Below are 13,916 nucleotides of genomic sequence, written 5' to 3' on the forward strand. Positions count from 1 at the left end.
TAGCTGTGGCTTAAAAGGCTTTCAGGGTTAATACTAAGATTTGCGATGGAAAGAGGCTAACCTAGAGTAATAGAACCTTTTCTTCCTTCCACTAAAGGGTGTCATTCGCGTTCCTGCTCCTTGCCAGTACGCCCACAAGCTGGCTTTTCTTGTTGGCCAGAGTATTCACAGAGAGCCAAATCTGTCACTGTCAAACCGCCTTTACTACCTCTAACCTGCAGAAGAAGAAAAGATGTCGCGGCTTTTTCTTTTTGAAATTATAACTTTGGGATTTTCTTAAGCCTTTATTTTTTTTTTTTTAACTGTTATCTTTCTAGATGAAACTTGGGAAGGGAATTAAGAGATCTAGAGTTTTATTTCTAACATTGCTATTCACTGGCTTCCTTATTTTATTGTTTACATAGGTAAAAATTAAGATTTTATATTTTATCTTGTTTGTTTCTCGTAGATATTTTGTGAGGATTTTTTTGTATATTTTGAACAAATGCGGATAAGATACTTTGTAGTATAAACAGACTCTCTGAGAGTATTTGAAATGTGTTTGGGGATTTACTTAAAAGTACTTTCAGGAGTGAGCAAGTCCTACTTGTAAACCTGTATTAACTTTATTTTTGAAACACCTATTTTGAATTTAAAGAAGATAAGAGGCATAAAGTAGGATGCTCACTACAATCATAGGTTTCATCTGATGTCTTAAAGATAAAAGCTACTGGGCTGGGCGTGGTGGCTCAAGCCTGTTATCCCAGCACTTTGGGAGGCCGAGGTGGGTGGATCACAAGGTCAACAGATCAAGACCATCCTGGTCAACATGGTGAAACCCCGTCTCTACTAAAAATACAAAAAATTAGTCAGGCATTGTGGTGCGTGCCTGTAATCCCAGCTACTCAGGAGGCTGAGGCAGGAGAATTGCCTGAACCCAGGAGGCGGAGGTTGCGGTGAGCCAAGATTGCACCATTGTACTCCAGCCTGGGTAACAAGAGCGAAACTCCATCTCAAAAAAAAAAAAAAAAAGCTACTGGTATATAACCTATACACAGATACAGGAGAAAATATGCTTAATTTTTATTTGGTGGGGGCTCACATGGGAGTAAAAAAAAGGTTGAAAAATTTTAAATTGTCCAAAGAAACATTTTAAGAATCTTCAACAAAAAAAAAGGTCAGTAGTAATCTGTATATTAACATTACTATTTATTTGGTTTTGGAACTGAGATATGATTCTATTTGTTATAAAATAAAATTGATGTGATTGTTACCTTATTTGAAGAACAGTGTAATTCTTATTTTACTGAAAGATGTGCATTTTCTTTTCATCTAACTTAAAACTGCATACAGTTGCATTCATAAAAGCTCAGTGAGCCTGACAAACATGGTGAAACCCCGTCTCTACTAAAAATACAAAATAGCCAGGTGTGATGGCACAGGCCTGCAATCCCAGCTACTTGGGAGGCTGAGGCAGGAGAATCACTTGCTACTGGGAGACAGAGGTTGCAGTGAGCCGAGATTGTGCCACTGCACTCCAGCCTGGGCAACAGAGAGAGACTCCGTCTCAAAAAAAAAATAAAAACGCTCTAATAGTGTCACATATGAACTTTAAAAAATGTCAGAGTAAAATTTTGTAAGGAAATGCTGCCACCTTAAGAACAGGTATCCATAGCTTATAAGGAAGTGCAGACTAAGAAGTCTACGGCATTGTGATGTTGGTAATTGTAGTTTTATTATATCTGCATATTTATAGGAATTCTCAGGAACTTTTGCAAAGAGAAGACTTGAAATTAATGAATTACTGTAAGTCATGGGAACACCATTAAACATTGCTTACAAATGTAATGAATGTAAAAGCTCAAGTGACAGAACGCAAGTCCCTGGAACTGTAACTTAGACTAATGCAGATCAGTCAAGTTATCTGTCTTACCTTTACTGCACAAGGCCTCATTCTGGATTTAGCCTCATTAACCTGTTATGAATGAAAACTATTTCATTTTCCTTCTAGTTCTTAGAGCTAATAACTGTTAACGTTGTTCTGGGTGAGTAGCCCGGGTTCCTTAACCTCTTCAATTTCTAAGCATTAGAAGAAAAGAAACACAGGAGAGTGTGACCTTTCAGAAGCATGCCACAGACAAACACTTCAATGATAGAAGTTGCTTAAGGCTGTTTTAGCACTAAGGAATATAAGGAAGTCTAATCTTACAGCTGGAAAAGATTAATTTGAGGTGTTAATTTTTATTTATGGATTTTTGTGGCTAGTCACTTAAATCATTGAAAGCTCGTTCTTAGCAGGTTTTAAGCTCTGCCTTAAAGTTGAAAAAACTTTAATGTCTTTAGAACCATGAAAAATTGGTAAATGTGGTAATTCTGGAAAAGTTGCCGTTGTCCAAAGACCCTCACTATATCAAGAAAGACTTAGTTGAAAGGGACAGAAAGCCTGCTGAATATTTTAAGCCAGGAAAGGGGTACTGATTGGCTTTTTCATCATCCTAGGTAATGCTTCCCAAATGTAATAATCTGTTAGACATCACCTGGTTTGCTTTGTAATAACACTGAGTGGGTTCCAAACTCTAAGGGGAGAGCCCAGGTTATTTCCCAGGGGCTTTTGGCAAATGCCAGTTGAAAGGGATCTCTTTAACATCTGTCTTGGTTATGCCTCTGCTGTGGTTTTTATCAGATAGACTTTCTGCATGAGGTGACAGAGTCTAGGTTGATGCCTGAGCCATGCCGAGTACATGGAGCACTGTCAGGGAATTCATTGCAGCAGTCACAAAGAACAAAGCAGAGACCCAGTGAAATCCTGATTTCTTCTTTCAAATGGGATGTGCCTATCTGCGTGGGACGTCTAAAAGCTTTAGTATTAAAAATACACCGACCTCGCCGAGCGTGGTGGTGGGTGCCTGTAGTCCCAGCTACTCAGGAGGCTGAGGTGGGAGGATCACTTGAGCCCAGGAGTTCTGGGCTACAGTGCGCTATGCCGATCAGGTGTCCACACTAAGTTCGGCATCAATATGGTGACCTCCTGGGAGCAGGGGACTACCAGGTTGCCTAAGGAGGGGTGAACTGGCCCAGGTCGGAAATGGAGCAGGTCAAAACTCCCGTGCTCATTAGTAGTGGGATTGCGCCTGTGAATAGCCACTGCACTCCAGCCTGGGCAACATAGGGAGATCCCGTCTCTAAAAAAAAAAAAAAAATACACCAACCTCAGGCTCTCCCTTCCCAAAATTTCGTCTGACCAGTCTACCTGGTGGTTCCTGAAGGAACACCAGGGATTTGCTGTGTGGGTCACCAAAAGTGCATCCCTATAGGAAATCTGTCAACTCTTTTCTGGGTATGCAGGATTTTTCCCTCAAAATCCAAAAGTGTGACATTCATGGACGCTTTCTATTTAGCAATTTTACATGTGTTCCCTAAATCCCATAGCAGGTTTTCAGAGTCATCTGAACCTGCTGCTTACACAAAGGGACACCTCTGGCTCTCTCCTCAGAGTCAAATAGAATGTTTTCAGCATGAGTGTCATTCTGATGCTATAATATAAGTCTTCAGATATTCTGTATATTTTTAAGTAAAAATTAAAGTTTGTGTAATTGGTATTGTCATTTGGATACAAGATTCCAGAAGCGAGGTTTAGTTTTCTTTATGTTCATTATTACTACCCAGTGATTTTAAAACTCTATTGTCGACAATAGAGAAACTAAAATAAAACTTGCAAGAGTAGCCAGGAGGGAGTTAGTGCACTTGGAGTAAGATGATCCCTGGCTCTAGGCTGCCATTCACAGGAGGCCCCATGGCCTCTACACTCTGAGTTAAGCTGCCCCTTCAAGCACCCCATGCTGCCAGAAGTCAAGTGGGCACCTAGAACTCTAAGCTGCTGAGCCCAGCGCTCTGCCCTCACCAGTTGCAGCCTCCCCACCCCCATGCCTGGGGACCTCATGACCAATGGCATGCCCTCATCCCGCATTCTTAAAAGCCCAGAGCTGCAGTTCTTCCCTCCTATTTCAGACTCATCTCTGAGGAGCTCCTTGCAGTCCCATTGTTGACACCATCCCCTGCTCCTCAGCTTCTCCTGTATCCTCTGGAGTTGATTCTCTTAGGGGGCAGTTTCTCTTCAGCTCCCTTGAACAAACCTGGCTTTCTCCCAGGACACTCACAAGGCTGCCTTTGTCCCTCCTATACTTCTCGTCCAGCGAGATCTGGAGGGTGAAGTGGGTGTCCTTGCTCCTCATTGGTACTTCCATACACTCTAACCCCTCCAAAAAAAGGAACCACTGGGCTTTGAATCTACTTTGCTCAGATCGTGTCAGCTGCTCCCCATCCCTTTGCCACTTGGTGCTCCCCGGGCTCAGAGTCCTCCTCACCGATCGGAGCTCCTATCTTGCTCATATTGTCCAGTGGTGCTTTTGTTCTCATTCTTGGCTAAAACACCCCAGTGAAGTCCAAGTCCATTCTCAGCTGCTGCCTCTCAGTAAAAATCCAGGCAGAGCTTCACCAGCTCCCAAGTGAACCACGTCTGCTCTGCAGCCTGGCGTGGCGGCCTCTCTGTGTGCCCGGCCAGAGCATACCCCACCCACTCGGGCACGTGACACTCACTGTTGCAGGATGTTATTCTGGAATCTCATCTCTCCTTGTTTTCCTGCTTCAGTGTTTTTCCTTTCCTATTCATTCCCAACAGCCTCCAAAACTGGTGTCATTTTTTTATGTTAAAAAATAAGAGCCTTGTGGGACCCACTGCCCCTCAACTACTGTTCCATTTCTCTCCCTCCCTCTAAACTCCCGTGTTGTCTGGAGTTCTCTCCTCCCCATCCTCTCTTGAATCCAGTGTTCTCACCAAGCCCTCCACAGTGCCAGCTGCTCAATTCCTGGCCCTCCTCCAGCCAGACCTGTTGCATGCCTGGCATGGTGTCCCTCTCTACTGGAAACATCCTCTGCCTGGCTTCCAGGACCGGCCTGTTTCTTCTCAGGCTGGCCACACACTCTTGGCTCCCCACACCAGCCTCTTCCTTCTCTCTCACTGGTTCTTCCTGGTCTCCCTAAGGCCTACGTGTTGGCATGCGTTCAGACTCTGCCATGATAACTCTTTCTGCTCTTCCTCCTATGGTGATTTCATTCATGACTCATTTCCATGAAGATGCTTCCCAGAGCACATCTCCAGGCCCAGCTTCCTCTCTGAACTCCACACTCATCATCAGCTGTCTCCTAGGCATCTCCCGTTGAGTGTCCAGCACAATGCTGCTCAAACTTCTTGGTCTTGGAACTGCCTGGCACTCAGATTACTGAGGACACAGATTTTGTTTGTGTAAATTATATCTGTTTGTAATTACCATATTAAAAATTAAAACATCTAAAAATGTGCATGTGCATATTCCATTGTCAGAATGATACTGTCAGCACACGTCATGTAGCCTCTGGAAAACACTGTATGCTTAGGGGAGAGTTAGAGTGAAAAAGAAAAGTGACCACTCAGTAACATCAAAATAATTTTGATTTCACAGAACCTCAGAACAGTCTGAGATTCCCAGGGGTCTCCAGACCACATTTGACAGCCTCTGGTGTCTCAGTATGCTCAGAGTTAAATGGTCATTTCCTGTAGCCCTGTTCCAGCTCAGTAAATCAGAACTCCATCCTTCCAAATGTTCCTTCAGGCCAGAAACCTGGGCCATCCTGGAGTCATCTCTTATCTCACACTTGGATTCCTCAGTGAAGTTTATCAGCTTCACCTTCAAAACGTGAGTACCCATCCACTATTCTGTCGGCCGAGCCATCCAAACCCATGTCTCTGCTTTTGCCTTTGCTCCGACTCTGGTCTATTTTCAGCAAAGTAGTCAAAGTGAGGAAGTTGCACATCTGCTTACAGTACCACTATGGGTCCCCACCTCAGGAACACAGAGTCCTTGCCAGGCTCCCATGTCGTGTCTTCTCCTATGTAGGCTTCTCATAGGAGACTCAGTTCTCCTCCTGCCTTAGGGCCTCTGCCTGGATTCCTCTGCCTGCCATGCTTGGAGCCCAGGTTCCCATGGGCTCCTTCAGGTCTGGGCTGAAATGGCACCAGCGCAGTGAAGGCTTCTCTGACCACCGTGCAGCCTAGAGACCTACCCTTCTCCTCTCCTCCCACCTTCACTGGTGTCATTTGCTAGCACAGTGCCTAGCTTGCCTTTTCTCTCACTAGATGGTGAGCCCCTTGAGGGCCATGATTCTCCAGTGGTTTGTTCACTTCTCTCTTCCCAGTTTAGATGATCCCTAGAATATAGCAGGTTCTCAGGTATTAGTTGAAGGGACAGATGAATAATGCCATCTATAACTCAGAACAATAGCCCCTAGTGTTTCCTGTGCATATGAAAGTTGAAGGACTCTGCCCCAGCAGGGGGCCTCAGTCCTTGGGGTAGGATTAGCTTAGCTAATCCTTAGCTTCAGCTTCAACCACCCCTAACACCAGTGCACATGCAGTTCACAGAAGAGTCTCAGATGGAGATCTGGGCATGGATATGTTTAGAACTCTCCCCCGGGCTGGGAAAACCTGGGTGTAAGATACACCAGGCAGGGACCATCCGGACAGACACAAAGCAACCCAGCTTTCGAGAAATCTGGACTCAATCTCAGCCTCTGGCTGCATTCGGACACCAGCTGCTCTGCTGGCCTTGGGTGGTTTTCTTCCTGGGTGCCTGGAGGAATAGGTCCAATCCATCCTGACCATGTCCCCACCCACATGGCATAAGCGCAATGCCAGTGTGTGATGGAGGCAGGAAAGGAGCCCTTTGGTGAGGCCCTGCAGCCTCAGCTATGGCAGGGCCTGGCTGCCTTAGCATAAGTGGGCACTTTGCCCCTGGTCTGGGGCCTGGGGGCTGCATCTGGCCTACTGACGTGCTTGCTTTTGCCTTCCATCAGAGGCCACCCCCTCCCATTCAGTCCCAGGCCCTCTCAAGCGGACAGCAGCAGTGGTGTAGGTACCTTCTTTCTGGACAGTGCAAGAATCTTCCAACACTTTAATGCCATTCTCCCTGACCCAACTTACATGTCATTGGTTTTGATTTAAATCAACTCTATTGAGGTATAATTTATTTAGCTAAAGTAAATGAGCCCAGTATCATGAGTTGACAAACGTATATACCCCTGGATATGGTATATCCACCATCAAGCTCTAGAGAATGTCTATGCCCTTCTTCCCACAAAGGTTCCTTCTTGCCCCTTTGCAAGCAGCCCTTCCCACCTGGACCAGATGTAGCGTGACCTGCCTCTGCCAGCTCTGGAATCTCACGTGGAGAACCATGGAGCATGTACTCTTGTGTCTGGCTTCTTTTGGTCTGCCTGGCGTTTTAAAGCAGAGTCTGTGTATCTGTGTAAGCGGTTTGTTTGCTGGGTGGTATTCCACTGTATGATTAGGTCATCATTTCTTTATTCATCATCAATCAGTGGGGATTCTGGATGTTTCCAGTCTTTAGCTAGTATAGTAAGCTACTATGAAAATTTCTGTTGAGAATTTTGTGTGGGATGTATGTTTTCACTTCTCTGGCTGATACACAGATGTCGAATTGCTGGATTTATTTGGGAAGCATATCTGCACTTCGTGAAAAGCTAACAAGCTGTTTTCTAAGTATTTATGCCCTTTTCCCTTTTTCTTTCCAATGTGTGAGATTTCCTTGCTGCACATCCTCACCAGGATTCATGTGTTTTAATTTTAGTCATCGCGTGGGTGTGTAATCTCACCTTCCTTATCTTGCGGGTTGTTACTGGCAGCTCCCTGGTGAGTAATGATACTGAGCATCCTTTTGTTTACTCTTGGCCACTCTTACATCTTTTACGAAATGTCTCTTCAAATCTCTTGCACATTTTTAAAGTATTTTATTGAGTTATAAAAGTTGTTTATGGTATTCTGGATACAACTCTTTTGTTGTAGATGTACATTGTGAATATTTCCCCAGTTTCTGGCTTGCTGTTTTGTGAAGTGTCATTCAGAGAGAAGATGTTTGTACAATTGAATCTGAAAGTCTGGTGATGGGGGACCATCTGGTGAAGACTTCACACTCAGCACTTCCTACGCTTGGATGTGCTTCACGCAGGGTTGGACATGGAATGGTCAAGAAAGGCTGCCAGAGTTCTTGATTTGTATTCTGACTTGCAGTGCTTACTAGATGATATGTGGAATGGCATTTGCAAGAAAGAAAAACCTTCCTTAGCTGTTTAATTTGCTAGAGAGTGAGAGAGACTTCTTTTAATGTAAGTTTGGCAGTTGACTTCATTTGTACCTGGTACTGGTACCTATAAATAATGCCTATTTTCTTCATTCTTTTGAAATTTATTTGGCACATAGCAGACACTCAAACATTTGTCAAATAAAAGCATTGTATAATTTTTTTTTCTTATTGAAATTCAAACCACATGGAACAAACAAAAGTGCTTCCTTGACACATCCTTCAACTCCCTAATCCCAGTTCCCATCCAAGTAGTAACCATTGTTTGATTTGCATATGTTCTAGCAACCTCTCCCCCAGTTTTACTTTTGTATTTTTACTACTCATTTCAAACATTTGCATATGTTCTAGCAACCTCTCCCCCAGTTTTTACTTTTGTATTTTTACTACTGATTTCAAACTGGGAAAAAGACCAAGATTATAAACCTGGTTTCATCCTGCCTAGAAGTAAAGAAGGGGAAATTGCTGGGGCTGTGGAACCAAGAAGACCTCTAAGGTGTAAAGGTGGAGGGGAAAGGTAAAGAACTCTGTGGAATATCCCTTTTCCTTGGAAAAAAATTGCATAGGTTGAGTAAGGAGAAACTAGATGATTTACATTTAAGGATGACACCAAATTAGTGTGACTGATTGGAAGGCGTGTTGTTAGCTGATTTCATGTGTCACATGCTTTTTTATGCTTGTCTAGATTCCAGTTGCCCTGTGTTATTGTCCCCAAAAAGTGGAAGCTGACTGAAGATTGTATGCAAGGTGAAAGGGCATTCAATAACAGAGTCGTGTGTTGAGGACTTTCTTTGCTTTCAGTTACGTTACTGCTGATTGTGTGCAGAAGAAAGTCTGTTGGTGTTGGGGTGTCTTGCATCTGCACCATTTGCTCATCGTTTCATTCTAACAAACCCAAACAAAATAGGCCTTAGGTAGAACTCATAAGCAAATCCAGTGAGCTTTCTTTTTTAACTAGACTTTATTTTTTAGAGAAGCTTTAAGTTCACAGTAAAATTGAGTAGAAGGTAGTTTCCATGTGTTCCCCTCACCCAAGTGGGCCTAGCCTCCTGCTGTCAACATATCCTTCCCCTTCCCCTGACCCAGAGTGGTTTCCTTGTTACACTTGAGAACCACGCTGACATCATGACTACCCCAAGTCCATGGATCACGTGAGGGCTCACTCCTGGAGCTACCACCAAGTTTGAGAGAAGGCCTGTGCCCTTCCCTTTGCGTATTTTGGATGACAGTCCTTTATTGGACAGTCTGTGGATCTGGACAAATGTATCACGTATGTGTTCACCATCACGGGATGACAGAGTCCTTTCGTGGCCTTAACACTACCCTGTGCTGTGCCTTTTCATTTCTCCCTCCCCTCCACCCTGTCGTAGCCGCTCGTGTTCTCACTGTCTCCATAGTTTTGCCTTTTACAGATGTCTTACATTCGGGACCATTTGATATGTAACTTTCTCAGATCGGCTTCTCTCTTGCTAATGTGCATTTAAGATTCCTCCACGTCTTTGTGGCTTGGTGGCTCATTTCTTTTTGGCACTGAGTAATATTCCATTATTTGGATGTACCAATTCATTTATCCATTCACCTCCTGAAGGAGTCATCTCGATTGCTTCCGAGTTTCGGCAAGTATGAATAAGACTGCCATAAACATCTCCGTGTGGATACACCTTTTGAACTCCTCTGGGTAAATACCAGGCAGTGTGTTCAGTAAGGTAAGAATATGTTTAGTTTTGGAGGAAACTGCCTGTCTTTCAGAATGGCTATGCCATTTCGCATTCCCATCAGTAAGGAATGAGAGTTCCTCTTCATTCACATCATCCCCAGCATTTGCTGCTGTCATTGTTCTGGGTTTTGGCCATTCTAATAGGAGTGTAACAGTGTCACACTGTCATTTTACTTTGCAGTGCCCTGAGGACACATGAGGTAGAGCATTGTTTCCTACGCACACTTGCCATCTCTGCACCTTCTGTGGTCAGGTATCCATTAAGGTCTTTGGCCCCTTTTTTCATCAGGCTGTTGTCTCATTGTTGAGTTGTAAGAGTTCTTTGTATAGCTGAGATAACATGACTTTATCAGATAGGTCTTTTGCAAAGAGAATCTTCTTTTTAAAAAGCAGGTTAGGTGGCACTTGGGTATGGCAGCAATTGAAGGTAGAAGTGAGGTGTCTGGTGTTTAGGTAAAGTTACTGCCTATGGAGAATTAAAATTTATTAGCAAGGCCCATCATGCCCTTCCTGGTCTGGATCAACCTACATCTCCAGTGGTCACTTCCCCTGTGGACCTTGAGTCCCAACGCGGTTAATCCACTTGCAGCTCCTAAGGCATGTGTCGTGCTCCTGAGTCTTCTCGCTGCCTCCGGGTCTGGTAGGCCTGGACCTGCGAACTGCTGGGTTTTCCTCAATGCTGCCTCTGCAAGCTAAATACTTCAAAAAAAAATTCCCCGACCCTCTTTCTGACTACACCACCCTGCTTAGGGGCCTGGGCCACCATGGTCTGTGCCTGTGCCCACAGCAGCTTCTGATGTGAAGCTCCAGAGCCACGTGCTGGCCAGGTGGATTTGTCATCACCATAACCCATTGTCTGCATTTCCAAACTGCCACAATGAAAAGAAAAATAATTTTTTGAGTAATAACTTTGTTAGGCTTTTCAGGATTCCTCAGTAAATCGTTTATAGAATCAGGTGTCTTCATCATTTCTGTAGTGCTGAAGCTACTAACCAGTTTCAATGTCTCTCTCTTCTCTCCCCCTTACCTTAATCCCATCTCCCCTGCCAAGGTTTATACTGTTTAATTGTTATATTGGCCACAGACTGGGTTGAATTTTTGCCTTAAATTCTACATAGTTTCAGTCAAAGATTACAGAAAGCCCGAGTTAAGTATGCTTTTATTTTTTAAACCAATTCCAGTGGTACAGTTTTTTGGAAAGCTGAAATAGTAAGGAAGCTTGCACATAGTTGGTTAGGTTAAATACTCGTTTAAAATGTACTTTCGCAACTTTCTCAAATTAGGTGTAAATGAAATTCTCTTTTCCGTGATTACTCAACAAGATGGATTGCGAGTTTTATCAGTTCCAGACTGTGCAACTTTAATATACCAAGGTTTTACTATTGGCCCATGAAGACTTACTGTGGCTTACTCTGGTTACTTTACTTCTAGGCAGTGTGAAGAATTCTTAATTGAATTAACCCATAGCACGTCTTCCAGGTTTTATTGAATTGGAGAAGCATAAACAGATTTGCATTTCTCTTGTACAAATTGAGTTCCACCAAGAGCATATGCCCAGGGTGAGACCATCTCATGAGGGACAATTTAATTTGACCAGGGCCTGCAGGCAATAGCTGGCCTAGAATACAAATTGAGGAGACGTGTTCCCTATGAGAATTGGAGGAAGCTTTTACTCCTGAGACAAAGAATCATCAGAACCAAAGCTGTTTGGTTTGCTGTTAGAACTCCTAGTTACCTCAAATCCACTTGGATTACCTAGGGATTGAATAGCTAGCTGCACCTTTGTGGTGGAACCTGAAGTGCTATCATCTGCCTGCAGAAAAGCAAAGGTAAAATGTCCCTGCCTTCCCTCTAGAATAATGATGGGGCTGTGCAGTCAGGATCGTCTGCAGATTCCCTGGTGGTAGCACAGCCCAGAGAGTATGTGAGCCTCAGCAAATCCCCACCTTCTGCCCCAAATTGGGGCACTTTTTGAATACATGTACCCAAGACAAAAAACACAGAGGCACCAAGTACTAAATAGACCAGCCCTTGTCTGGTTCTTAGAAGCCCATCGTGTGGTTTTCAAACTTTACGTAATTTTTGTTAAAGTATTTAGCCTGTGGTGAGGCATGTTACAGAAGTCACGCTTCACTGTAGAAATTTCTGGAACTACAAATGCAAAATAAAACACAAGTCTCTGTCATTCTGAAGAAACAGCATTCTTTTGACCCCCCTTGTTTTATTCTATAGATGCATATTTCTGTGTGTACAGAAACTTGATCATACTATTTTATAACTTGCTATTTCATATAAAATTATCATGAACGCCTCTTGTGTCATGACATGCCTCTGTCTTAATGAGTGCATAGTCTTCCGAACTACAAATATTCCATACTCTACTGTTCCTCCACTGCTAGAAATGTTGGTAGTTCCTGACTTTTATTTTCCCTTTGATAAGTGTCTTTTCGGTGAACACTATTAGACTTGCAGTAGAATCCAGTGGATCAGTTGATACATAAGTGAATGAAGAGAGTAACCCTCAGAGAGATGTGTGTGGAAGGGACATTAACTGCTGTCCTTTTAGCACTTTGTTTTGCTGAAATGGCCATTTCCATTATGTTCAGGAAACCTCATTTGGGGAAGAATAAGCCACACATTTTATATTTGTGATTAATGAAATCTGGTTCAGTTTCCAGTTTGCCCAGATTTTAAGAGAAGTCAGACACTAGGCTTGCTTTACTGGCACGATCAGTGCTGCAGTGCTGCCCTGCTTCAAATGGCACAATACGATGTTGGCCCATAAAGCAACAAGAACATGTAAATAACATGTTGAATGCCACCTCTGCCTTTAAGGGTCAAGAAGTTGAAAGTCAGGACCTTGATTACCATACAAAATGGTAGCTGGGACGCCCAGCTGGATTCCAGAACTGCTGGATTGCTTTGTGGTGTTATACAAGCTTGGCCACGAAAGGACAGGGAAGGAAAACTATGATGTGTTCTCATCTTTTAACCCTGGTCATAGAAAAACTAACAGTCTTGTCCTCTAATGCCTCCCAGCATATTCCCTTCCTGAGAGGAGACACTAAACTGATGACTTCTTTTAAAAGCAAAATATCTGACAGAGCTCATCTTGAAGGTGTTTATTCTTTGCTTTATTATCAGCTCCATTTTCCAGTTTCCATATCGGAAATATTTTAGAGAAAGGGGAAGATATTTTAGAGGAAATACCCCAAAACAACACACGCAACTTCTCTTTTTTGATAAAATTGCTGTTTTCTCCCGTCTTCCACACACCATAATATACTGTTCTGATTTGTGTACTGTAGGGCTTTCTACTCTTTGCTTTTAATGAACGATGAGTTTTTCTTTTCCATAGGGAATGAGGTATGTAATTAGTTGGCTTGGTGATGAGAAAGAATGCCAGTTACTTTAAAAGATTTCTGCTCACTTTACCAGCTTGTCCACAGTGCAGCAAATGTATTTTCAGAAGGTTTGTTAAAGCTTATAACTTGATGGAATGCAAAGTGTTTTGTGTAATTCAAAATGGTCTTTTAAAGTGCGTTCTTCATTGTTGACACATTACCATGAGCTCCTATTGAAATCATGATTTTTAAAAATCCTTACGTGGGTTTTTTAAGACTTTGTTCCAGCTCATTTTCTGGGCTGCTTTCATTCATCAGATGCCTGATTTTAATAACTCTTTAAAATGATGAACTACTTAGCTGTGAGAGAAAACACTCAAACATATTTTTAACTTAATGCCAGTTCTGCTTTAACATATGATGCAGTTTAACCTGCTTTCCTGAAGATGCACATAAGTGAAGGGTTTACAGATGGGTCACTGACTGCAGATGTGTCATGTTCAACACTTCGGGGCAGCGTGTGCGCATTCAGAGGTAGTAAGAACCATTCTTTCAAGTTTCTGGATCAGTTCGAAGAGTGTCTTGAGATTTTAAGGTAAAACAGCCATGTTCGTTATTTTGACACTTGCACTTAAATCCATGTGACTCAGGACTTTCTTGATAAAACAACGTCCAAAAACTTCA

At 43.0% G+C, this 13,916-nt stretch overlaps 1 protein-coding gene across 14 annotated transcripts in view; it reads left to right on the forward strand.

Moving 5' to 3' along the window:
* The window catches only part of PIWIL1 (piwi like RNA-mediated gene silencing 1), a 76,906-nt gene that overhangs the window by 35,633 nt on the left and 27,357 nt on the right, over positions 1-13,916 (forward strand). For 5 of the 14 annotated variants that reach the window (XM_017976505.4, XM_078337771.1, XM_078337773.1 and 2 more), the window contains exon 21: positions 98-1,257. The exons of the other annotated variants lie outside the window; for them this stretch is intronic. In XM_017976505.4, the coding sequence (XP_017831994.1) occupies positions 98-214 (117 nt within the window). In that variant the 3' untranslated portion in view covers positions 215-1,257. Of the gene's footprint in view, positions 1-97; positions 1,258-13,916 lie in introns of those variants that run through there. 14 annotated transcript variants of the gene reach the window in all.

Source organism: Callithrix jacchus, chromosome 9, assembly GCF_049354715.1.
Source record: "Callithrix jacchus isolate 240 chromosome 9, calJac240_pri, whole genome shotgun sequence".
In the NCBI taxonomy this organism is placed as follows: domain Eukaryota; kingdom Metazoa; phylum Chordata; class Mammalia; order Primates; family Cebidae; genus Callithrix; species Callithrix jacchus.